Source organism: Asterias amurensis, chromosome 15 (assembly GCF_032118995.1).
Source record: "Asterias amurensis chromosome 15, ASM3211899v1".
Classification (NCBI taxonomy): domain Eukaryota; kingdom Metazoa; phylum Echinodermata; class Asteroidea; order Forcipulatida; family Asteriidae; genus Asterias; species Asterias amurensis.
The window spans coordinates 17,734,080-17,760,418 of NC_092662.1; the positions used below are offsets into that span (position 1 = coordinate 17,734,080).

Here is a 26,339-nt window from a genome sequence, read left to right on the forward strand (position 1 = left end):
TTTCATTGGAGTTTTGAAACTTTTTTTATGCTATTCAAAATCAATCGAGGCTAGATTTACCTTTTGTCCGGGAGATCCGTTGTCCCCTCTTGGTCCTGGTAAGCCTTGTCCGCCCTTCAAGGAAAGAACATTAAAAAAAAACCACTCAATCATCAAGTTCTTGCAATAAGAACAAATTTAATTGCTAACTGAGGTTTCCAACAATGGCAAGTAAAACACTACTAACGAGTTATCTTTTACAGACATTTAATTGATTGCAATATTTATATTTTTGTAAATTATTCAGCCAAGGTTAACAGTTATAATCTTAAGAAAAATAGAACAATTGTAAACCAAAATGCATAAGGGATGTATGAATTGAACAGTTCTACAGATCGAGGCTTAAGAAAATAGTTGCACTTTGTTAAGGTTAAAGGGCTCTCGGGGGGTAAAACCCTAATGACACAAATTTGTAAGGAATATTTATTCATACAAATACATGCAGCCAAACTGTGGGGTTATTTCAACAACCAGTTACAGATCAAGGAGTAAGAAAATAGTTCTAAAAAAGTCTTTATAAAATAGTTGTACAATATTAAGGTTTAACGACAGACAGGAACCCTAATGACACACATTTAAGGGGAGTATTTTATTCTTACAAATACATTTAAGAAAGCTTTGGGGTTGTTCCGACCCATTTAACTCACCTCTCCTCCTGGGGTTCCTCGTTTTCCAGGTAGTCCCATTCTACCAGGAGCACCCTTAAGTAAAATAATCAAGATTAGATTAGTAATTCTTGCATAAGTATTTCCTCCATCTTTTGTTTGATATCTTTACAATGTTTTCTGAGGGTGAGAGAAAGGGTTCTAAGAGAATGGAGGAAGGTAATTCCTATCACTATGATGAAAGCAAGCATTTGTATAATGTCAAAATGTCACATCAAAACCGAAGTGCTGAAGGGTGGGGGGGATTATAGGATTATAAAGAATATTATTTTTTTACCAGACATTATTGCTAGTGCACCAGGCAAAAACATGACCTGCTGGTTTAACAACGTGGACTTTATCAACATACAATTATTTGAAAGGCAAGCAAGCCCAAATGTATCACCAGTGTTGTGACACGCATTACCTTTCTTTTAGTGAAATAACGTGTGTTTTTCATTGCATTTAGTAGTTCTTTCTTTGCTTTCTGTAATTTTTTTTGTTCAACATCCTGGTTTTTCACTCTTGACTTTCCAAAACCGCTTTGAGACTTTGCTGTAATTTTGCGCTATATAAAAACTGTCCATTGGCACTTGGGCTTGTTGTTTGTTTGTAATTGTAACTTTCCAATATTTGCATGCATTTTTTTCCTTTTAACTTTGTACATTGAATCGATTGTGGCAGATTGATAATAAATATACCAGAAATATAATAAACAGAGACTTGATATTTCTTACAGTTGGACCAGGATCACCAGTATCTCCTTTAGGTCCACTAGCGCCAGGAAGACCCTGTAAGCCGATTGGTCCGGCTGTCCCTGGGGCTCCTGATGGTCCTTCTTCTCCCTGATCAGACAAATTAAACATCAAATAGGATTGTTTAATCTATGGTTGCAGATAAAGTTAACAGATTTAACCTCTGGGTGCAAACAAGAAATTTCAATCTTTTGTGGCAAACAACTGGAGAGAATATTTTATCTCTTGTTACAAACAAAAGAAGAAATTTTATCTCTTGTTGGAAACAAAATAAGACAATTTAATCTTTTGCTGCAAAACAAATTATACATTAAATCAAAATTATCAATAAGATCATAATAAGACAGTTTAATAACTGGTTGCAAATAAAAGAAGACATTTTAAATTTTTGCTGCAAACAAAATATAAAAAGTCTCTTGTTGAAAGCAAAAGAATAATGCCTAATCATGTTGTTGCTTTCATATGTTGATTGCAACAACTCAAAACGAGCAAGAGCGATTTGGGGAAATAAAACAAAAAAACTGTTTCCTCGACGTGAAGGTGTATTTCTCTGGAGGATTGGTACGATTTGGACTTTGCAGTCAGTGAGCATTTGGATTGATAATTATTAAATGTTTCGTTTTTGTTTTCGATTGCACTTCTGAAACATTTGTCTTATAGACCAGGAGAATTGGATGGACTTACCTTGGGGCCTCTAAGACCCATCTCACCTGGCACACCGGTATCACCATCCTCTCCCTGTGGAAATAAGATATACAAAATGTAACTCAATAGACAAAATTTTCAAACTAAAAACTTCGAACAGTAAACTTTTAAACTTCAAACAGTAAACACAATTCTATTCAGTTTTATTTTGGTCTGTATCGTTTTATAAATCACTAAAAAAAAGAATTCTATAAATTATGAGTGCATGTATCTAAAAGAGGCACATAAAATAAAGCAAAACAAAACACAGCATTAACCCATAATCTTAATAAATATAAACATAATCAGTAAAATTAAACAGACGTAAATTAAACCATGGTGTTTTTTATCCTGATCAATACTGTATAAAACCTTTCAACTCCAAACAAACAACATCCTGGAGGGATTTTTCCTCAGGTCTCATTAAAGATCCCACAAATAAGGGCAATTAAAAATTGATATTCCAGGCAAGAAATTAAATTTAACCAAATCGTTGGTTGATTACTCACTGGTAAGCCTGGGTCACCACGGGGCCCTCTCTCCCCAAGCAATCCCATTGGTCCCTGCAAGAAAGAAAGACACAAAATACATGAAATAACAGCAGGAATTAATGCAGTCTTTTGAGGCTGTGGCAAACTGTAAGAGAAAAAAAGAGATACATAATATATAAAATGAAATTTGCTCAATAATTTAGATCACTGGCTTGCCCAGTTAAAAATATTTTTGGGGGTAAAAATTTAAAGTTACACTATAAAATATATTATTTAGCCCGCATGTCCGTCACTCAGTGCGCTCCTGAAGCTTTAACATACAGTATTTCCTGCAAGGTATGTGGGTCTAGGTTTGAATTTCCCATGCTATGGTTTACAAGGTGCTTTGGCGCAATAAGCTGCCAATCAAACAAGGAACACTGAGACGACTTTTTCGATAAGTGCACAGGGTTCTTTTAAATGCGTTATACACAACACCTGAGACCAACAGCTTTAAGTCTCGTCCGAGTTTAGTTTCTTTTAAAGTAAATAAATAAAAGATGTCTGACCTCCATGCCTCGTTCTCCCTTGGATCCCTTAGTTCCAGCTAATCCGGTATCTCCTCTATCTCCATCTTCACCAGGTGATCCGGTTAATCCTATTGGTCCTGGTAGACCCTTCAGAACAAAACAACAACAGAAAGAAGATTAATAAGTGGAAGAACATGGGTACAATTAGAAATTTGGATTGAATATGGGGTTAAAATCTATAAGATTTTTACTCTACCAAACAATTTCTTGAAAAGAAAATATCAAAATTTAGTTTTTGTTTAAAATGTTTTTATCTGAACAGGCACTTAGTTAAGAGAAAGTTTAAATTGTTTTAAACCTCAAAACAGGAGTATGCAGAGTCAGATTTCATGTGTAAGTCAAATAAATTTAACTGGGGAGTTATTAAAGAAAAGGCTTAAGATTAGATAAAACCTATGTGGTTGGTGAGTGTTTCCCTTAAAAATAACAGGTTTATGCAGAGGAATAATAATATTATTATTGTTTATTTAACCTCAACAATACAAGAACAACAAGTACGATACAAGGCATGAAAAGGAACAAAGAAAGCAAAACAGAAATTGTGACTTACCCTTGGTCCTGGCATACCATCTCGACCAACAGGTCCGTTTGGTCCATCGTCTCCCTGAAACAACAGAAGACACTCTTCTTATAAAAGGAGAAGCTACTTCAAAACTTAGTTATAAAAGTAGAGAGTGAATTATGCACTTCAATCTTAAGTGATTCTCAAAAGAAAGTTCCTGTCTAGGAAATTCCAGGAGAAAAGATTTGTTATCAAAGTCAAGCAATTTTGTTGCCATTCTCAAAATCACTACTTAGGGTTTCCCTTTTTCTAATTTCCATTCTAACATTTTCTAAATGGCGGACAACAAAGCCAAAGCTTGAGTCTAAGCTGAAGATGTTGGTAAGAAAAAGGAGCCCCGTCATGAATCAAAGCTGAATGCTAGAATTTCCTGGCCATTTTCTAGTATATAAAATCGATGTTGATTATTACAATTTGACACAGACAGCTTGACAAAGATGTTGGCATTGTTATAGGTCTTTAAATATCAACTTGAATGAAATTAACATTATTGTCCTATTGTCAAGAAAGGTAAACAAGTGTGTAACTGAGTAACACTCAATCAAACAACAAACAATGCATTTTCTTTGTTTACAATACAAATATTCTGCAAACGAAAATCTGTTAAGAATGTAAATCTGCACACCAGGAAACAAAGGATCTGAACTTACCCTTTCACCCTTGATTCCTCTGGATCCTTCTGCTCCTCTTTCTCCAGGACGACCCTGCAAACAAAAAATATATTAAACCAAAGTTAATTAAAAATGCAAATAGATTAAATTTTCACCAAATTCATTGTTAACAGTTAACATAGTGAGAAAACTAACCCAGTGTTTCTAGGCTCTTTTTACAAAAACCAACAAAAGCTGCTTCACAATCTAGAAAAAGTGCACTTTATTAGGTTTGCAGTTTTCAAGGAGACACGGAGTGGTGTCCTTGTGTTTTCTGAGCACCTGACAAGAGCTTTATTGAGACAATTCAACTCCAAACTTAACAATAATCAATCCAACTAGGAGAGGCATCCCTTGGTACCAGGTTACCCAGTCACCCAGCAGGGGTAATCATTAACGGAAACTCCACAACAGCATGGTGCTAGCGCCCTCTACTGGCTGATTTACTTACCTGTAATCCTGGTGGTCCTGGAATACCGGAAGGCCCTTGAACGCCAGGGGCACCCTGAAAAACAAAAACAACATCAATTTAATTAATCAAAAATGTAATTGTCGTAGATCACATCTTTAAAAAAGTCCAAGGCTGCCAAAATGCTGCTCTTCACTACTTTCTCTACCATACTGACTCTCTAAAGGTAGGATCATTAATTAAATAATACTTCAAAATTAATCACCATATAAACTTACTTAGCTAGAAGCATAGAAGCTGTTTATAGCACAACTGTTTTGAGAAAGGATTTCTTCAAAGTAATATGGTTTGGCAAATGTTTCCCCAAAATCATTTATATTTAAGAGGTGATAGAAGCAAGATTGAGAAAGTTTGTGGTCATTTGCGCCACATCAAAAGGACAAAGCAATAATGGTCAAGTGCCTTGCTAAAGAGCACAAGTCACGACCAGGACTGGAATCCACACCCTGCTTATCAGAAACAGCAGAGCTTGAGTCTGCTTAGCCAGGGTATAGACTATGATTTAGTATGAGGTAATAAGAGACCAATGTACTTACTGGTGGTCCTTGTTGTCCTGGTGAACCATCCTCACCTGTGTCTCCTTCTGGTCCCTGCAAAAGTAAACAATTGTCAAAATTTAAACTTTTTGTTTTGTACAGCTATCGTTAATGGTCTCATATTTCAACCCGAGCCGACTCTTTCTATAAAGCTAACCATGATATATCACAGTTTCCCTTTACAATTGTATAATTCAACGGTCCTCCTTCTTGCAGGTTTCAAGGAGTAGAAGAAAGGAGAAAATTCTCAAATGGGGTCTTTAAATTGTAATTCCGAACAAAGCTTAATGAACATATGAACGATTATATCCAAAACTTAACAACCACAAATTAATAACAGGCAATAGGTTATGCAAAATCTGCTGACTTATTTATTGTATTTTATTTTTATTTGTTAAATCTGGTTGTGGAGCTAAGAAAAACTACTTTAATCGCTGTACTAGCCAAGGACCCCATGGAAAGAAGACGGGAATGAGGTTTCAGTTTAAGATGTGGGAGAAAAACCCCAGAGGAATATTCCATGGAATACCCAAGCAGTCAGGTAGGGACTTAAAACCCAATCCACAAAATGCCCCAGAAGTGTTTGTACCATGGTCCAAGAGGTTGAAGGCGAGGACTGACTGCCCTGATGAACTCACTCGATTTTCAACTTTCTTTTTCCCTGAAATAATCATCAGTTATGGATCGGACAATAAGTTTATTTGGTTGAGATCTTGAAAGGAAGTTGAATTACCTGAACACCAGGAAGACCTCTTTCTCCAGGGAAGCCTTGTACACCTGGAGGTCCTTCACCTCCCGCTATTCCAGGCTGGCCTGGGGTGCCCTGTCAGGGGGTAAACAATGAGTGTGGTTACAACATCTGCTTCTAAAAGTCATCAAGTAATGGGACAATTAAATGGGAATAATTATGTAAAAGATTTTATCTGTTGGGCAGAGTAACAATGAAGCATAGATCTGATAGGTTTAAAGTTTCACAACACTGGTTAATTTGTTCAAACCCTGCAATCTGAGCTATGTTTTAATCCCATCATACACACTAGTCAGCTCATATGCCAGACCATGCCACGTGTCCTAATTGGGTTGCAATCAAGAGGGATCAGTGACTTGGTTAGAAGGATTCAGCAGGACTAACTTGTGCCAGTGTGTTTCAAATTGGTATGTCAATTGTCAATGGTAGATGAAACCAACTTATAAAACTTAATTTAAAACCAAACAATTCAGCTTAAATTAACCCAGACAATGTAAACAATACAACCAAACAAAAACCTCACTGGAACAATACAAAACAAACCCTCTCAACTTATGGAAGAAACTTTTCGGCGTAGTTTATTTAGTTTTAGCCAGTCACTTTTCCGAAGGCATAAAACAAAGTTATCAGTAGAGTAGCCATTTGTTTGCAAAACAACCAAGAATTTTGGAGAGATGAGAAAAGTCAAAATAATTAGATTTTTTGATTTGCTTACCTGAATTCCTGTAGCACCAGATTCACCAGGTAGACCAGGCTCACCCGGCAGTCCAGGGCCTCCTGGGAACCCACTAGTACCTTCTGGACCCTTCTCTCCTGGTGGACCCTGTTTCATTCAAAGAAAAAAACAAACAATCAATCCAAGTTTGATGCTGAGAAAACCGGCAAAATGCGGGAGCAGTGTCCATAAAAGTGTTGCTACTTTGGGCTCCAAAGCTGTAATACAAAGTTACTTTACACCGCCTCGTCAACGCCACGTCACATTTTAGAGGACTCTACTATCTCTATAGATCAAACTTGATTTGTTTCAGTTTAAAAAACAGAAAACTCAAACTTACCTGTGGACCAATAACACCTGCAGGTCCTGGTGTTCCTGGTTTGCCCTCAAATCCCTGGTTATCAAAACAAACACAATCAAAAGGATTAATAAGAAATTCAAGTTTCTGAGAACTTAGTAATAATAATAATAATAATAATAATAATAATAATAATAATAATAATACGGACATTTGTAAAGCGCCTATTGCAAAAAGCCTCTAAGCGCATAAAGAAAACAATAAAATAAACAATGAGTGAACGATATAGTAACAAAAGAGGTCGTTTTGTTCATATGCAGATTTATTATGAAGATAGTTAGATAATGCAGAGTTACTACACTTACTGCCTCTCCACGTGGACCAGGGAAGCCTGGTATACCATCCTGACCGATTGGTCCTGGGGGTCCTTTAGCACCTGGGAACCCACGGCTTCCAGACACACCAGCGGGACCCTATAGGAAAATTGGAAAAAAGTTAATCATGGATCTATTTTTGGTTCTCTGTTTTATTTAGGAGAGGAGAGAGGTTTAATATTTTGATCATTTCATAAACGAAAGATTATCTACACTTATGTAAAACAGTCATATTTAATTCAATACAAAAATCATTTGTTTTGTTGTTTTCAGTCATTTTCAATCTCTAATTCAACACAGAGATCAGAAAAAGTACTTTGTTTTTTCTTGTTCTTTTTTTCCACATAAAAAATGTGAAGCAGAAATTTATCTGCTCCCTAATTCCAGACAGAGACTAAAATAAGTACACATTTTTCCCGTTTTTTTCTCATTTATATGAAACAGTATCTATCTGATCTCTAATTCAACTCAGGGATTAGTAAAATCAAAACAGATTTTGGTTTACTTACCCTTTCACCTTGAATTCCGACGGGTCCGTTGGGTCCTTCTTCACCCTGTTCAATAACAATACAAATTTTATTTTTATTTATCCATAAATGATAAATTGATTAATAAATTTTCCTGCAAATGTTAGCTTTGTGTTCATTGTTCTTCTTTACTAACAATGTTTTACTTGCATAATTTAAACCGATCTAATATCCTTGCATTAGCAATTGTGAAAAGATCAACCAAACTTTCTTTGGGATATTCACAGGAAATTTGTCTAGTGTGAAAAAGACTTTCAGCAAAGTTGTTGATATATATTTGGTTTGCTGTAAAACCGTGTGTGTGTCTACTTGCCGGGTTGATTTTCTTCTTTAGAGAATTGTCTTGCTAAATCTACTACCCTGGAGTAGATTTTAGGGAAAAGTTGTTGATGTTGTTTTTGTATTACCTTTGGTCCACGTGGTCCCTCGCTTCCAGAAACACCTCGTTCACCTCTTTGTCCTCTCGGTCCACGGTCCCCTACATTTCCTGGTACACCTGACGGTCCCTATATTCAACCACAAAGACATTTAATTATCACAGACAATGTTATATTTCATTGCACCCAATAAAAGCCGCAGTTTTCCAGTTATACAGGGTGCATTTTGCAGTCGTAAAAAGTAAGAGTTTTGTTTTGAATTTGCGAATGGTTAATCACTGGCCAATAACCAAAACAGTTATTGGTTACAGCCGGAGTATGCAAGATTTATTGTTAGTGATGACACTAGGTACATTGGGGTAAATATAAATGAAAACTGGTTTGAATTCATGGAAAGTGTACTAACCCTGGATCCTTTGTCTCCAATTTTTCCTGAATTTCCTTCTTTACCGATGTCTCCCTGTATAAAAAAATTGTAACCAAATGATGTTAGTCTAAACAATTGTAGGTCAATTCCACAAGGACATAAAATAAAGGAAAGCTATTTACTTAACAATGGTAACAAACACAGAACTTTAACAAAGTGAGTTTATTAAGACTGTTAGAAGTCCCCATTGTTTATAATAAAGAAGGTTTCTTTAAGAGTAAACTTTACCTTGTCCCCTGTTCTTCCAGGATAACCAGGCATTCCAGGTGCTCCAAGTTGACCCTGAATGGAAAAGGAAGAGAATTATTATTATTATTATTATTATTATTATTATTATTATTATTATTATTATTATTATTATTATTATTATTATTATTATTATTATTATTATTATTATTATTATTATTATTATTATTATTATTATTATTATTATTATTATTATTATTATTATTATTATTATTATTATTATTATTATTATTATTATTATTATTATTATTATTATTATTATTATTATTGTTATTATTATTATTATCATTATTATCATTATTATCTACTCAGCCAACATAATGAAACAAGTAAATACAAAAGTGCTTCCAGGTTTTCTTGGAGAATAAAAACAAAGTAATTATAGTGATCTGTAGACCTGCTGCGACCCACATCTAGTGAATGCAGAAATGACAGGCCACGCTCTCACCAGACCCTGGTCTGTGGTCTAGAGGTAAGACCTGCTGCGACCCACATCTAGTGAATGCAGAAATGACAGGCCACGCTCTCACCAGACCCTGGTCTGTGGTCTAGAGGTAAGACCTGCTGCGACCCACATCTAGTGAATGCAGAAATGACAGGCCACGCTCTCACCAGACCCTGGTCTGTGGTCTAGAGGTAAGACCTGCTGCGACCCACATCTAGTGAATGCAGAAATGACAGGCCACGCTCTCACCAGACCCTGGTCTGTGGTCTAGAGGTAAGACCTGCTGCGACCCACATCTAGTGAATGCAGAAATGACAGGCCACGCTCTTACCAGTCCCTGGTCTGTGGTCTAGAGGTAAGACCTGCTGCGATCCACATCTAGTGAATGCAGAAATGACAGGCCACGCTCTTACCAGACCCTGGTCTGTGGTCTAGAGGTAAGACCTGCTGCGACCCACATCTAGTGAATGCAGAAATGACAGGCCACGCTCTCACCAGACCCTGGTCTGTGGTCTAGAGGTAAGACCTGCTGCGACCCACATCTAGTGAATGCAGAAATGACAGGCCACGCTCTCACCAGACCCTGGTCTGTGGTCTAGAGGTAAGACCTGCTGCGATCCACATCTAGTGAATGCAGAAATGACAGGCTATGCTCTCACCAGACCCTGGTCTGTGGTCTAGAGGTAAGACCTGCTGCGATCCACATCTAGTGAATGCAGAAATGACAGGCCACGCTCTCACCAGACCCTGGTCTGTGGTCTAGAGGTAAGACCTGCTGCGATCCACATCTAGTGAATGCAGAAATGACAGGCTATGCTCTCACCAGACCCTGGTCTGTGGTCTAGAGGTAAGACCTGCTGCGATCCACATCTAGTGAATGCAGAAATGACAGGCCACGCTCTCACCAGACCCTGGTCTGTGGTCTAGAGGTAAGACCTGCTGCGACCCACATCTAGTGAATGCAGAAATGGCAGGCCACGCTCTTACAAGTCCCTGGTCTGTGGTCTAGAGGTAAGACCTGCTGCGATCCACATCTAGTGAATGCAGAAATGACAGGCCACGCTCTCACCAGACCCTGGTCTGTGGTCTAGAGGTAAGACCTGCTGCGACCCACATCTAGTGAATGCAGAAATGACAGGCCACGCTCTCACCAGACCCTGGTCTGTGGTCTAGAGGTAAGACCTGCTGCGATCCACATCTAGTGAATGCAGAAATGACAGGCCACGCTCTTACCAGACCCTGGTCTGTGGTCTAGAGGTAAGACCTGCTGCGATCCACATCTAGTGAATGCAGAAATGACAGGCCACGCTCTTACCAGACCCTGGTCTGTGGTCTAGAGGTAAGACCTGCTGCGACCCACATCTAGTGAATGCAGAAATGGCAGGCCACGCTCTCACCTGACCCTGGTCTGTGGTCTAGAGGTAAGACCTGCTGCGACCCACATCTAGTGAATGCAGAAATGACAGGCTATGCTCTCACCAGACCCTGGTCTGTGGTCTAGAGGTAAGACCTGCTGCGATCCACATCTAGTGAATGCAGAAATGACAGGCCACGCTCTCACCAGACCCTGGTCTGTGGTCTAGAGGTAAGACCTGCTGCGATCCACATCTAGTGAATGCAGAAATGACAGGCCACGCTCTTACCAGACCCTGGTCTGTGGTCTAGAGGTAAGACCTGCTGCGACCCACATCTAGTGAATGCAGAAATGGCAGGCCACGCTCTCACCTGACCCTGGTCTGTGGTCTAGAGGTAAGACCTGCTGCGACCCACATCTAGTGAATGCAGAAATGACAGGCCACGCTCTTACCAGTCCCTGGTCTGTGGTCTAGAGGTAAGACCTGCTGCGATCCACATCTAGTGAATGCAGAAATGACAGGCCACGCTCTTACCAGACCCTGGTCTGTGGTCTAGAGGTAAGACCTGCTGCGATCCACATCTAGTGAATGCAGAAATGACAGGCTATGCTCTCACCAGACCCTGGTCTGTGGTCTAGAGGTAAGACCTGCTGCGACCCACATCTAGTGAATGCAGAAATGACAGGCCACGCTCTTACCAGACCCTGGTCTGTGGTCTAGAGGTAAGACCTGCTGCGACCCACATCTAGTGAATGCAGAAATGACAGGCCACGCTCTCACCAGACCCTGGTCTGTGGTCTAGAGGTAAGACCTGCTGCGACCCACATCTAGTGAATGCAGAAATGACAGGCCACGCTCTCACCAGACCCTGGTCTGTGGTCTAGAGGTAAGACCTGCTGCGATCCACATCTAGTGAATGCAGAAATGACAGGCCACGCTCTCACCAGACCCTGGTCTGTGGTCTAGAGGTAAGACCTGCTGCGACCCACATCTAGTGAATGCAGAAATGACAGGCCACGCTCTTACCAGTCCCTGGTCTGTGGTCTAGAGGTAAGACCTGCTGCGACCCACATCTAGTGAATGCAGAAATGGCAGGCCACGCTCTCACCTGACCCTGGTCTGTGGTCTAGAGGTAAGACCTGCTGCGACCCACATCTAGTGAATGCAGAAATGACAGGCTATGCTCTCACCTGACCCTGGTCTGTGGTCTAGAGGTAAGACCTGCTGGGACCCACATCTAGTGAATGCAGAAATGACAGGCTATGCTCTCACCTGACCCTGGTCTGTGGTCTAGAGGTAAGACCTGCTGCGATCCACATCTAGTGAATGCAGAAATGGCAGGCCACGCTCTCACCTGTCCCTGGTCTGTGGTCTAGAGGTAAGACATCTGCTCTGGAATGGTGTGGGTCACGGGTTCGAATCCAACCAAAGTATTAGGTCTTTTGTTTTAAGCTTGTGCAAGTTTAAGCAACTGTTTGCCTACTGGAACTTGAGGACTGATTAAAAAAATTAGTTTATAACAAAAATAAACAATTACATAAAATGTGCTCCAAATGCTGGTTCTCAAACTCTTGTTCAAAACTGGACACCACCAAGAAGAAAGTATTTTCTTTAAGATTCTCAGAAAATGTTTTTCTTGACGAAAGAGCTTTTTTGTAGAAAACTAACCTTTTCACCACTAACACCGATTGGTCCTGGATCACCAATGATTCCCATTTCTCCCTGTAGAGATAGCAATAAGAAATTAATCAACAAATAATAACAACAGATGTTTACTCACATAATTAAACTTTTTATTTTTAACTTTATTATTGATTTATTAATATCTGCCTAACATTACAGATGAACAAGCAGTAAAAAAGTACATCCTAAAACTTACAAAAGGGTAAAAGGGCCTTGTTTAAAAACTTTTTATTAAAACAAATTTGTCTAAGTTTGTGCTTGAAGCAACTGTATGAAACTAAAAGCTTGTGTGTCTTTCCTATGAATATTGTCCTCAGCGCGACTTACCTTGGGTCCCATGATGCCCTCTGGACCTCTAGGACCTGATGGCCCTTGATTACCCTGAAAAGAAATCAAACAAAACAAAATTCAATCCTAGTTTGTGTTTTGTTGGTTATCTTATCCTCAACAGATAAACCACAATCTTCAAGCAAGTTGGTTATCGTTTCAGTTCATGTTTTACTTTTGTTAAAAATAATATTGCTAAATATTTCAATCATTTTTAGACTTTGTAATGTAGGTGCAAAGTTTTTTATTGTTTTGTTTTGCTTGTTTTTTATTTGCTTGTTTTTTGCATTAATTCTGGCTATTTTGAGCGAGTTTGACATTTTCAAACTTGTGTCTAACTGAAGAGCTATGTTAGAAGACTTTTTCACTGACGACACATCAAATTATTTCCTTTTCTCGTTAATTTTTTAGAAAGTTATTTTCAACTTACCCTGTCTCCTCTAAGACCCATATCTCCTTTCAATCCAGGTATACCATCCTCACCCTGAATTCACACAACAAATTAAAAAACATTCCTAAATGTTTTCCTTTCTTCTTATCTTTTTTTTATTGGACAATCCATAAAACAATTTTTAATCAAATATATTCCTGTTGTCATATATTTGTCTCTATTTCACTATACACAAAAATGCCATGTTTTTGATGCAATTTATTAACAATTAAATTTTCGCTTTGCATAAAGTCAGACTCTTTGGATTATTTCTACAATAACAACCCTGACTATAAGGTATCAACGTTATTTCAATCTTTCCATTTTGTTAAAAAAAAACATATATAAAAATTCTGTGTATTTAGTTTTAGGGTCGAAATGTCACGCCATTAACTATTTTTGTATTTTTGTCATTGGTCCTTTTTGTTGGCAGCAGTTTGCAATAATTAATACTATTATCTCTTTCTATACCAATAAACCATATTCAGTTACTTGATTTTTTTAAATACTGCTTATAGTATGTTTCTCGAGATTGAATTGTCAGTCAGTAGTAGCGGAACTCACCGAAGACCCCTTTGACCCTGGTAGACCTCTGATACCGGTTACACCCTTGACTCCTCTAGGACCTGCATACCCTTGAAGACCCTGTGGTCCACCAGGTCCCTACAAGCAAAACATTCAACAAACACAAAATATAAATCAATGTCGTTAATGGGATTTCAGGGGTGGGGTGGAGAGGTATCAATGGTTTGCAGTAACACCATGTATGTATCTACTATAGCTGGGTAGATTATGTTCTTTTGAGAACTTGTCTTTCTTTATAACCTACTACCGCGGAGTAGATTTTTCAGGAGACTTCTCAGTTCTGAAAAGAACTGTCCTGCTTATTTACTACTACCTGGGTGGAAGGTAAAAAATCGGCCGTGACTACTACTTTAACTTAGGTGACTCAAGGGGATTTCTCTTCACTATCGCTCAGTGAGTTCTTAATTGCTTTCAAGGTTTCAACTAGCTTGCTCTAGTCATCGTCAGGAGACCCCAAAATGTCAATAAGGACAAACTAAGGAGTGTAGCAGTTTCAATTACAGATTACAAACAAGTGTTTTCAGAGTCAAGTTTGGCTGAGTGGCTGAAATGACCGAGTGACCTTTAGAAGGGGAACCCCCCATCGGCATCACAGGTGGAAGTTTGACCCCTGACCCTTTATAATAAGCACTGCCTGGGGATCCTACTATTCTAACAGCGGGACGCTGTGCTGAAAACCCTGTTATTGACCATCACTTAAATTCTAAAATAGGGAAATATGTGTCTAAACTGGCTATAGATCCCAGCTTCAGCATTAGACATTCACAGACAACTTTACAAATGTTTGTTTTTTGGTTTCCTAATAATGTGAGTGACAACAACAGGTTCTTTCTTACTCTTAAGGTCAACATGAGTTTGACTTTAATTGTACGCCAAGCCTGCTGACCCACAAAAACTGTAAAAGGTTAAACACAAAGAAACGATGAGGAGTAAATTCTAGTATTTTCTTACATCGCTTCCTTTGGCTCCGGTTGGTCCCTCTTGGCCTGGGAAACCCTACAAAAGAATCAAAATGAAATGATAATAATAAGCCATAAATAAACATTGTAAATCAACAAATGTACATCATTTTGTAGTGTGCCAGTACAGAAGAAGAAAGACATAACAAAAGTTACTAGAGAAAGGTTGTAACAATATACAAATATTGAGTGGCTCAGAGTTGAATGGGAGGAATATTATCGCAAGGTAAAATTTGACAGTCCAAATTTTACCGAGCGATAATATTCCTTCCATTCCACGAATTAAAGCCACTCAAAATTTGTTTTATATAACTGACATATAGATCCTTTTAATTTGATGTATTTTAGAAGTATAACATTATGAAAAATCACACAAATTACTGACAACCAAACATCATATAGTGCCGCGTAGCGGCAACAATGCAAATCGGATCACAACCTTTTGCACAGGTGCTCCTTTGTTGCGCGGCGGCACTGTACTGCTCAAAAAATTGGGAACAAGGATGATCCTAATTGTTGAATGGGAAATACTATTCCCCATGGGCGAATAGGTCTTTTTGATCGCCGGTGCGGATGGGAGTAATAGTGAATGTCAAGTGAAGTAAGTTACACCAATCAAATGACAAGGATCTGTATGTCAGTTATAAAAATATAAAAGTTTAATCGGTAGTAAGAATAGAAAGGTTAAATTCTGCATGAAAATAAGAAAACATGTCCATAATTCTAGCAACAAAAGTGTTGGCAGAATTTGATTTTCACCAAGAGCCATATCATATGAGTGCCTGGTAGAAGGGCCTAGAGCCTTATGTCATTCTTCTGGGCAACTGTTGATTTGATGACTGGTTCTGGGACTAAGTTCAAATTGGCTGCACTAAGTTGGTACGCTGTACGTTTAAGGACTAAGTTCAACTAGGCTGTAATACTCACCGGCGGCCCATCAGTACCTGGTACTCCTGGAACACCAGGCTTACCCACTGGCCCTTGTACACCAGGGGCCCCCATGCTGCCTTGGGGTCCCATCGAGCCCTATTGAACAAAAACAAAAATATCAAGTGTATAAAATAGAAACAATTGTGAACATAAACCAACTGAAAGTTTCTTAAAACAATTGTTTTTTTATGACAAACACTGCTTTCTGTGATGTACTTCTGTTATTGAATATACCTTTTTGAATCGATTGTTAACAAATAATTAATGGTCTCCAATAAGTTAGTGAAAGCAAGTCATACACACAGCAGACACTGTTAGCTATTTTTCTACTTGAACTAGGGGGTCAAGTTAATACCTCCAGAGTCAAGCTGACCCAGAAATGACCCTTTTATTCTCTGGGTCAATTCTGACTCAGTACTAAAATGCAGAAATCAAACTACCACAACTAAAGTATTGTTAAATTCCATCTATCTATAAGAACAAGATACCAAATGCATTGAACAGATTGTTAAGTTTTTTTCGCATAGGGCTTGCTTTATTGAAGTAAATATTCTCTGCTTTTAAGTAAGGAAACCAAGTTTAATTTGACAAAGTTAATATTAACCACTCCTTCTTTGCTATATTGTAATTTTAAATTGTTGTAACCATTTCCCAGGGTATGGGACGTGTTCCAATTGTTGAATAAAATTAATACAAATTTATTGAAGTATACTTACAGGTGGTCCAGCCTTTCCGGGCATACCAGGGTTTCCTGGCATACCTGCAATACCCATTGCACCTTTAGGTCCCATTGGACCAGGATCACCAATACCGCCCTAAAATAGAAACAATATATCAAAGCTTTGTTCAATTTCATTGGGAGAAACTTTTGTTACTTTGTGTTGAATGTGTATGATTAAGGTATAACGGATGTGACACACTAAGCCCAGTCAGTTCCAGGTTTTGTTGACAATCTTATCAGATCATTAGTAACCTTGCCCCTAATCTCCAATTGAGTCTGTGGATCCACTTCTGATAAGTCTTGATGATATTATGAGCTTATGATATTATGATGATATCACACCACACAAAGATTACACACAACTGTGTTTTTGTTAATTATTGTATATTTCCCCAATGGATATTTTGCTTTGTCTTTTCACTAGATATGTACATGTATTGTTTTGTTTACATTGCCTTTGCGCCTTGAACATCTCTTAAGATTAATATGGCGCATTAAAAATGCCTTTTATTATATCAGACATGGTAGATGTGTCATTGTGTAGGATGAAGTGTGAGTTAAGAAGAGACTTTGTGACTCACAGGCATACCCATAGGGCCAGGCATTCCTCTAGGTCCAGTTTGACCGCTGATTCCTGGTGGTCCAGGCAAACCATATTCTCCTTGATCTCCATCATTTCCCTAGAAATAATTGGTTTAAGAATAAGATAATAATCAGTTTAACAACAACTATCAAGAGAAAAATTTCAAAAAGTAACAAATGAAGAGAGTGTCACTACATTGTTTAACAATTAGGTGATCTTCTATTGTAAATATCACCTTTTGCTCAGTTGTCCGTTAGTTTTTTGCAACCTCTGTGTACATAATGTATTGATCTATCAATATTTGCATTAATGTTCCATAGATGATGTTTGTACTTAGTAGTTACTGGAGTTATAATAATAATAACATTTATAAAGCGCTTAATACCATGCTAAGCGCTGAGTGTCTGATAACAAAAATTAAAAATCTGTTGACTACACAGTGTCTAAGAGCTCCTCTAAAAAAAAATCTAAACAAAAATCAGGATCAGAACAACAATCAACATTGACCTTGAAATAGAGTCAACTTGTCACATGAGAGAAAAAAAAGATGAAAACAAACACCATGTAAATAAATAAGAAGAAAAAACGCGTAATTTTTACGATCTGGGTCCACTTTCAAACTAGATGGTATTTTGGCTAGTAACTTGTTTCTGCTAAGCAATCATTTTCTGTGCATAGCAGCTTAACGACACTGTACCCACTTACCATTTCTCCCTTCTCCCCCTCCGGTCCTCTCGTGCCCTTGGGTCCCTGTCTTCCCTGGAAAATGAGACAACAACAAGAAACTTCTCAAACAATTTCAAAATGGAGGATTGTTGTATAATCAGTAGTAGAAATATAATAATAAACACAAAGAAAGTACTTGATTATTGTACATACTTAACGTAAAAATTATAAACATTTATTTTTTACAAGAAAACAACTGACATGCATTTAACTCGGCCCATGTCACATGAGGCAATTAACATGCAACCAGTTCCAGGCAATCTCCAAGAAGAAAAGCCATTCACGTTTGAATGTTCATATATATGTCTTGTGGATCGTAAGACATTGTTCAAAGAATGACTCCCGTGCTACCAGTGTAGTCCAGTAGCATGCACTGCAGTTGGTTGCCTTCAAGTTGCCTGCTAAAAGTTGTCTCGTGTGACAAGACCTTAATAGGGTGTGGTGACGGATTTTTTACAACATAAAGTGGAACTTAACTATTCTACCTTGACAGGAAAAAAATAATAATAATATAATAAAAAAAAATTAAAATGTCCTGGACTTATTTCTTACAAATGATCCTTTGACACCTGGAAGTCCTGGTAAACCATCGTATCCTCGATCACCCTGAAAAGAAATTATAATAAAATCATATTCAGAAAAATAAACTTTTGGTATGTCGTAGCAGAGCAGTCGGCACCGGACTCAAGCTCTGATGTTTCTGATAAGTAACACTGTGGGATTGAGGCCCAGTCTTTACACTTGTGTCCTAAAGCAAAACGCTTTACACGTCCATTAAATGTGCTGTGCAACAAATGAACAAGAACCCTGTATACTTTTGTTAAGAGAAGGGGTTCGCCCCCTTACCAGCACCTTGTGAATAGTTAAATGGTGCTTCATGTATGTTAATAAATACCTCTTGGAGTAAACTTTGAAAATAGCTCCGATACTTTGATGAAAGAATGATAGGTGAAGCTCTGTGATCTACAACCTATGACCTACAAGACCGACCTATGACCTACCTTGGTACCCGGTGGTCCACTAACTCCACGTGGTCCATCTTTTCCAAAGCGTCCCTGTCAAAAAACAAAGTTAACATGAATTAGCAGGAATTCGATTTATTTAAAGTGATGTTGGATAATTAGAATCAGAATCATTGAGAGAAACTTTTGTCAGAATCACCGATGAACCATTGTTGCTTCTTAACATTTTTGTTTGAGAAGTAGTTCTCTCATATTGAAACAAAACTTGTTGCGCCTTGAGCGCCTACTTGTTATTCCAATGATTTTGGAAGTTAAAAATAACAATAAATTGGTTGAGCATACCCTTTTACCGTCTCTGCCACGTTCTCCAGTCATACCAGGTAACCCACGAGGACCTACATCACCAAGGGATCCTGGATCTCCTTTAGGACCCTCTCGGCCTGATAGACCCTGATATCAAATAAAGGAAACAATTCATTAATAAAACCATTTCTAATTAGCCATTAGAGCTAACTGATTCAAAGCACTCAAGCTGGAGGAGTCAGGTAAGCTCATGTTGAAACCAAACATCTTTTGATGGAGTGTTTTCTCTGAAAAGAGAGGTTTGGTCTCAATTCCAATGCTGAATGTTTACCGCAGAATGCACTCAAATTAGGGCTCAAAGCACTTACCTGGCATTTGTATTGTCTCGCAAAAACTTCCATGAGCTACCAAAGACAGTTTCTCAAACTACCCTGTAGACTACTCAAAACTGTGCAACAAACTTGTTTAAAATTCCTTCTCAGGTATGAATACTGAATTGTTTAAAAGTGATCATTTATTTATGAGTGTGTGAATATAGGTTCATTTCACCATTAAACTGTTCTGATTGCTACCATAATACATCAGAGAGTTACAAGTTCAAAATCTGGGGTTACTGAAATGGCATAATGCTCTTTTTCCTTCGTGCAAATACTGACTATAGTACTGCTACCACAAAGGTATACATTTATTCCTGTTTTTTGTTTCCTTCTTTAAGAGTACGCTGTTTTAGCAATACTTACCATTGGTCCTGGTCTACCTTCAGGTCCTTCTGGGCCTCTCTCTCCCCTCATGGCAAACTGTAATCAGACAAATCTTACATTTTATTAACCAAACAATCAGAGAGCAGCCAAGAACAGCCATGGCTGATTCAATCGCTGCTTTTGTTGATATCCTAAGAAAAGTTCAGATTATGTCACCCTACTTACAAAAAGTGTGACCTTGTGCAATCCGGGGCTTTTCCTGGCAGGCAAGAAACAACACTGGCCACATGATGGGAAACGTTATATTTTGTCATACTTTTTATGTGAATTCAAGTGTTACAAAAGTAACAGCTGAACAAGTTTTTGGATGTGCCCCCTTTCGCCCTTCACCATCATGATAAAGTATACAATTGACAGCAACGAGCTGTGTACAGAATGTGCCTGCATGGAGTCCAGGCTCTGTGGCTCTTTCTTAGTTATGTGATGTCACTAGTCACATGGTCTACACAAAGTTATAGAATGAACCAAAATGAAACATTTATGTCAACCCAAACTATCCATAACTGTGAAACTAAGGTCAAACTTGCCAAGGCTGCAGATGTGGAGCTGCTCCTGTAATGTACACCTGCCCTCTACAAATTAGATTTGACTCTATTTACAACAGAGTGGGACCACCTAAAGATCTGGTTTCCATGCCGGATTTTCTCTCTGACCAATTTTACTTCAACCCTCTCCCACTATCAGTGATGTGTTGGACACCACTTATATTGTTAAGCTATTACCAAAAAGCCCACATTTTCTGAAATGTAATTGCACAAAACTCTGACCTCCAGTGTGTCCTTACTTGAAAGTTACGGCCATCGTTTAAATTTTGTTAATGTAATGTTGGTTTATACTTGTTGAGAAAACACTCACAAGAAATTATCACAGTTTATTTCATCACAAACATCCAATCCACATTAACTGAGGCCACAGCAGGTTCCACCACACCTCTTGAGGGCAGATTTGAAACAGACACCACAGATCTACAGAGAATCAAGTGTGTCGCCAGAACCAGACTCCTAAAATACTTAAAAGTAATTCCCAAAGAGGAAAATAGAAATAAACGCACCCTTTGTTCTTCTAGGACTGCCCGAATGGATGCCATATTAGCAGCTGCCGATGGTCCCTTCATGCCGTCAGAAGCAGATTCTGCTATCATTGCCATTAGTTGTTGCTGCAATCAAAAACAAAGTTCAACCAGAATGTTTTTAAAACTGCTGTTGCACAAACACTTACTGTTGCAGTGCTGTTTAGGCTTACCCTCTGGCAATTGGAGCTGTTTGTGCTTAGCCTCTTTGTGCTGTCTAGGCTTAACCTCTCAGTGATGTTTATGCTTAGCCTATTGGTTTTGGTTAGGCTTAGCCTCTTGCAATTGGAGATGTTTGCGCTTAGCCTCTGTGTGCTGTCTAGGCTTAACCTCTCAGTGATGTTTATGCTTAGCATATTGGTTTTGGTTAGGCTTATCCTCTTGCAATTGGAGATGTTTGCGCTTAGCCTCTGTGTGCTGTCTAGGCTTAACCTCTCAGTGATGTTTATGCTTAGCCTATTGGTTTTGGTTAGGCTTAGCCTCTTGCGATTGGAGCTGTTTGTGCTTAGCCTCTTTGTGCTGTCTAGGCTTAACCTCTCAGTGATGTTTATGCTTAGCCTATTGGTTTTGGTTAGGCTTAGCCTCTTGCAATTGGAGATGTTTGTGCTTAGCCTCTGTGTGCTGTCAAGGCCTTACCATTCCGTGCTGTTTTGCTTAGCCTATTGGGTGGGTCTCTTCCCCCGCAAAACTTCACAAATTGTTCCTTGATAGTGTTGTGGCTGACTGGATGAGCAGTAACACCTGGTTCTAATGTTGGTGGTGTCAGAGTGTGGGTTCAAGTCATGAAACTTGTCTCATTGAGTAAAATATAATCCTTTCAAATGGGATATAAGTTAGTTGAACCATTTATGGTCAACAGAGGGGTTTGTAAAGGGTTTATTACTGGCATGCCTTCACTGCAGGGCTACGAGGAGTTGCTAAATAGAATTGTTTGGAAGGTTTCCCTTGAAGATGTCTAACTTACCGGTATTAAAGCGCTAACTCCTGGAGGGCCACGGGCACCATTCATTCCTTTTGCTCCATCCCTACCCTGATCACCCTGAGAACAAAAAGAAAAAGAAATATATTAGTAATGAATTATAACCAGTTTCTACCATAGCAGAGTCTTTCTCAAAGGCCTAAAATTGGGTCGTATGAATAAAAAGTAGTATTTACTGACAAGTACTAGCAAAAAGTAAAAGCATAAACTTCCAAGTAGAAGCATTCAGTAAAAGCATCTTCTAAATTCCGTATGAATAAACCTATTTTTTTACTGCAAAGTATTCACTTAGTGCTTTGGAGTAAATACTTCCGATATACCATGGCTGAATGGCTCTTAACAAAAGGTTTCCTTTGTATTACAACTCCCATTCACGTCTACGTACGCTTTACCTTTTCTCCTTGGGGTCCTGGATCCCCTCTTGGTCCTTCAAATCCTGGAGGTCCTGGGTTTCCCTGAAAACAAAAATGCAAATAATATTAACTTTTAAAGTATCCCGATACAAGAGACATATTTGGAATGCCTATAAAGCCCCCTTAAAGGAACACGTTGCCTTGGATCGGACGAGTTGGTCAAAACAAAAGCGTTTGTAACCGTATTTTATAAAATGCATATGGTTGGAAAGATGTTTTAAAAGTAGAATACAATGATCCACACAAGTTTGCCTCGAAATTGCGTGGTTTTCCTTCTACTGTGCGAACTAACATGGTCGGCCATTTATGGGAGTCAAAATTTTGACCCCCATAAATGGCCGACGTGTTAGTCGACAAGGTAAAAGGAAAACCACGCAATTTCGAGGCATGTTTGTGTGGATCATTGTATTCTACTTTTACAACATCTTTCTACCCATATGCATTTTTTTAAAAAACGGTTACAAACGCTTTTCAAAGACCAACTCGACCGATCCAAGGCAACGTGTTCCTTTAATGGAGTATCAAGTAAGTTCAGTGGTTTCTTTCCCTGCATTTCATCTCAGGAGACCCAGGTTCAAATCCCGTGTCATACCAGAGAGCCCTTGTATGTGGATGAGGTTTTCATCAGTCCCCACCTAAGCGCGTGGGTTTTCCACATTTGTGATTTTCCTCTCCTATCTACAAAGGAAAAGGAATCAACTGAGCTCTGGTGTTTCTGATCAGAGTATGGATTCAAGTCCAGGTCTTGACACTTGTTTCCTTAGGCAAAACACTTGACCAGTATTGCTTCGTCCCTTCCAATGGGTTATACAGCCATCGTGTTATGCACCTATAAAAACCACTTACAGTTATTATGACAAGGGGTTTGCCGCAGTGTATTTTTAAGGTTGGCAGTTTCAGTGAGTAAGTATGAGCGAAACTGTGTCTTTCTTCTTTAATCTCCCTAACTTTATTCCAAAATAAAACAAACTACAAAACATTTGACAAGTGAGTTTATCCCCACTTTGATCTTCCGCCAACATTTTCTTCTGAGGGAATGGGAATGTTCAAATAGAGGAGTTTGGGAGTTTACATGTTGACAGAAACAATACTTACCCTGGGTCCTGCTGGTCCGACTGGTCCTGGTAAATATTCCTGGGGAAAAAAAAAGTTAAGTTAAAAAGATAAAATAGAAAACTGTGAAATTTGGTATTTGATTTCATCCATACTTTTTTGGTAGCACTATATTTATAAACAAAACAAAATCAGAGCAATATTTTAACTGCTTTAGTTATTTAAGTTGTTTTACCTTTTAGTAAAATTAATTGTTTTTTAGGTCAAATTCCGGACTTACAATTCTTGTTTCACCGCGCTCTCCTTTTGCACCAGTTGGACCTCGCTGTATAATAAGTTTTAAAATAAGAAACAGTATAAGGAGTTCAGCAGGAAATACCGACAAAAATCAACAACAAAAAACAAGGTTAAAAAAAAAATTAATTAATGTCATTAGTAAAAACGTTAATAAATGGATTATCTAGCAATAGTTAATTTGAAGGTCAAAACAATAACTTAAGTTTAAAATGCAATGGATGTATAAAAAAAAATATGAAATTCAGAGGAGCTGCTCAATTTAAAATACTTTTATGGTTCGTGAGGGTATATGGGGTCTTAAACAAAGATAGGATGATGTACTTTTATCTTAGTTTTGTGTTTAATAATCATAGTAATTCTTAAGATGAGAGTTTATACTTCAAACTATTTACAGACACTATTGTGTCGAATCTCACCAGAATAATATTGCCTGTGATTTTTTTCAAAGAGCTCGGGAAAGTATACAGTGCTAACACACATCGTTGTATGTAGGTAAAAACCAAAATGAATAATAGAGTGATTGTTTTTGAAATGAATAACAATACCAAGTAAGTTGGAGTTCCTCCTCCACCACCACCCCCACCCCCACGACTAGGGTTAGGATCCACCTGACTGTCATAGGAACTCAGTCCAGGTTGATTGTAGTTATAGGAATCTGATTGTGAGGATGCTGACGCTGCACTGTCATAAATAACACCGGGTGTTGGTCCAGCTTGCCCTCCATTTTTATCTGGAGATGGGGTCTAAATAAAGAAACAAATATTAGTGTTATTGTTTATTTGTCACCAGTGAACCAAATTGTACTATTGCAATTATGAAGTATACTTTTAATGACTTCGATCCCAGGCAATCGCTGTACTTTTAACTTTAATTTAGATGAGTAGACGCAACAGTAGATTCAAGCAAAAAGCTGCACAAAACAGCTAGCCTTCCCAAGATGAAATTATCCTTTTCCACCAATTTTTTTAATTTTTAATATTTTATTGAAGTCTTCAGATCATTTGAAGGAAAAATATAACTTCAAGAAGATGTGCAAATAATCATGTTTGGGAAAACAGTGTAGTTTGCTACTGTTAGCTACAGCACCCCTTTAGATATGTAGTGAAATTTGAGATCATTATCAACACACTCCTACAATAATATGTCTCATCAACTTCCTCTGTCTTTGTCCAACTTTCAACAAAATTTCTTCTTCAGTGACAGTCACTTTACAGCACCCCATCATAGACTGTAAAGGGGGTAACCCTGTTTCAGCCCCAGGAGTAGGTGGCAATGGCCCCTGGAAAAATATTGTAACGCACACCTTGAAGTGGCCTTCAGGTCTTGTGTGTCTGGCGACTTGCTTTAAAAAAAAACTTTAAAAAATACTTACAATGTGAAACTACATACAAGTTTATAAAATAATCTTAGAAGACACATTTCTAAGGAGTGGATTTGACAATACTTACCGGCTTGAGGGCCTTTTTAAAAATTGGCATAGGTTCATCACAGTTTGGCATGTAGTTCCTGCATTGATCATAAGCTGCAGTAGAGTCTGGTACAATAAGAAGTTGTTGAATATCACCCTAGTGAGCAGGAAACAAAGAATGGTGGAAGATAGTCAAGGGTGAGAAAGGATATTGACAGAAAATTCGTCTGGGTGTTAAGAAAAAAAAGAGTCAGTAGACAGCGTTTACAAAGCAATAGCACTTGCTAGCAGTCTAAAACTTCTCTGTCTACTTCAATATAGCTGGCAAAACTTTGGTATGTATTTCTTGATTAACTTCATTCTAAAAGTAAGTTGAGTAAATATGACATAAAACAGATAAATGATGTTAAATATACATAAACCTTAGGACTTCTTGACATTGTGAATTTGAAGAGCTACCAATACAATCTTGTCATACATAAGGACGTCTTGCCATTGTGAATTTGAAGAGTTACCATTATAATCATGTGAACATTAATTGTGTTCTCTTTTTTTAATCACTATTCGTGAATGCCCACCCTCATCACCACACAGCCTCAGTTTGGCTTCTTAAATTTCATATGACAAACAAAATGGCAGTACCATGGCAAAGAATGGATTAGAAGTTAAGACACACAAATAATGTTATTCTTCTTAATGGTATTGTACAGAATTGGTATACGGACAAAAACATTATTTAGTGTTAGTCTGAAGGCTTATACTAGTTATAAAGTTCATATACTAGAAACTTCTTTCTGTAAAATATTCCCTCTTAAATAAAGTCATATTTAAGTAAACTGTGTCCGAAAACCCCAAAATGCAACAGCTGATTTAACCCAAAATATTAGGGTCAATGTGTTTACATGGTGAAATTTGTGCTTGTTTTTCACTATTTTCTCTGACTCAACAAAACAGATTAAGCCCAGATTTTCACAGGTTTGTTATTTCCTTGGTCGTATCAAACACTGTCTGCGACTCCTATTTTGTCAACTCTACCAATCGAGTATGATACCTTTAAACAAAATCCACACCTTCGTGTGACAATCATCTTTCCACATTGAAAACGTCCACCTGCTGTGGGGAAGTTTCTTGAATAACATACCCAGGCTACGAGTGGGATTATGTTGTCACAAGCGCAAAGGGCAAGGCCCAAGAACTACTAATTGTTACTAGCTCCAACGGCGAGATAACCCTAAGTCA

The 26,339-nt window shown here is 38.2% G+C and overlaps 1 protein-coding gene across 2 annotated transcripts in view; it reads right to left on the bottom strand.

The window, feature by feature from the left end:
• Positions 1-26,339, bottom strand: part of LOC139948049 (uncharacterized) — a 65,643-nt gene that overhangs the window by 17,602 nt on the left and 21,702 nt on the right. For both annotated transcript variants that reach the window (XM_071946050.1, XM_071946049.1), the window contains exons 5-42: positions 25,141-25,257; positions 24,238-24,435; positions 23,676-23,720; positions 23,438-23,476; positions 22,322-22,384; positions 21,915-21,989; positions 20,933-21,037; positions 19,861-19,917; positions 19,160-19,267; positions 18,857-18,910; positions 18,408-18,461; positions 17,835-17,888; positions 17,128-17,226; positions 16,542-16,640; positions 15,823-15,921; positions 14,888-14,932; positions 13,916-14,014; positions 13,352-13,405; positions 12,922-12,975; positions 12,580-12,633; positions 9,094-9,147; positions 8,845-8,898; positions 8,469-8,567; positions 8,044-8,088; positions 7,526-7,633; positions 7,203-7,256; positions 6,863-6,970; positions 6,133-6,222; positions 5,400-5,453; positions 4,846-4,899; positions 4,395-4,448; positions 3,733-3,786; positions 3,162-3,269; positions 2,632-2,685; positions 2,123-2,176; positions 1,421-1,528; positions 687-740; positions 61-114 (exon numbers count right to left, since the gene is read on the bottom strand). In XM_071946050.1, the coding sequence (XP_071802151.1) occupies positions 61-114; positions 687-740; positions 1,421-1,528; positions 2,123-2,176; positions 2,632-2,685; positions 3,162-3,269; positions 3,733-3,786; positions 4,395-4,448; positions 4,846-4,899; positions 5,400-5,453; positions 6,133-6,222; positions 6,863-6,970; positions 7,203-7,256; positions 7,526-7,633; positions 8,044-8,088; positions 8,469-8,567; positions 8,845-8,898; positions 9,094-9,147; positions 12,580-12,633; positions 12,922-12,975; positions 13,352-13,405; positions 13,916-14,014; positions 14,888-14,932; positions 15,823-15,921; positions 16,542-16,640; positions 17,128-17,226; positions 17,835-17,888; positions 18,408-18,461; positions 18,857-18,910; positions 19,160-19,267; positions 19,861-19,917; positions 20,933-21,037; positions 21,915-21,989; positions 22,322-22,384; positions 23,438-23,476; positions 23,676-23,720; positions 24,238-24,435; positions 25,141-25,257 (2,832 nt within the window). The remainder of the gene's footprint in view (positions 1-60; positions 115-686; positions 741-1,420; positions 1,529-2,122; positions 2,177-2,631; positions 2,686-3,161; positions 3,270-3,732; positions 3,787-4,394; positions 4,449-4,845; positions 4,900-5,399; positions 5,454-6,132; positions 6,223-6,862; positions 6,971-7,202; positions 7,257-7,525; positions 7,634-8,043; positions 8,089-8,468; positions 8,568-8,844; positions 8,899-9,093; positions 9,148-12,579; positions 12,634-12,921; positions 12,976-13,351; positions 13,406-13,915; positions 14,015-14,887; positions 14,933-15,822; positions 15,922-16,541; positions 16,641-17,127; positions 17,227-17,834; positions 17,889-18,407; positions 18,462-18,856; positions 18,911-19,159; positions 19,268-19,860; positions 19,918-20,932; positions 21,038-21,914; positions 21,990-22,321; positions 22,385-23,437; positions 23,477-23,675; positions 23,721-24,237; positions 24,436-25,140; positions 25,258-26,339) is intronic.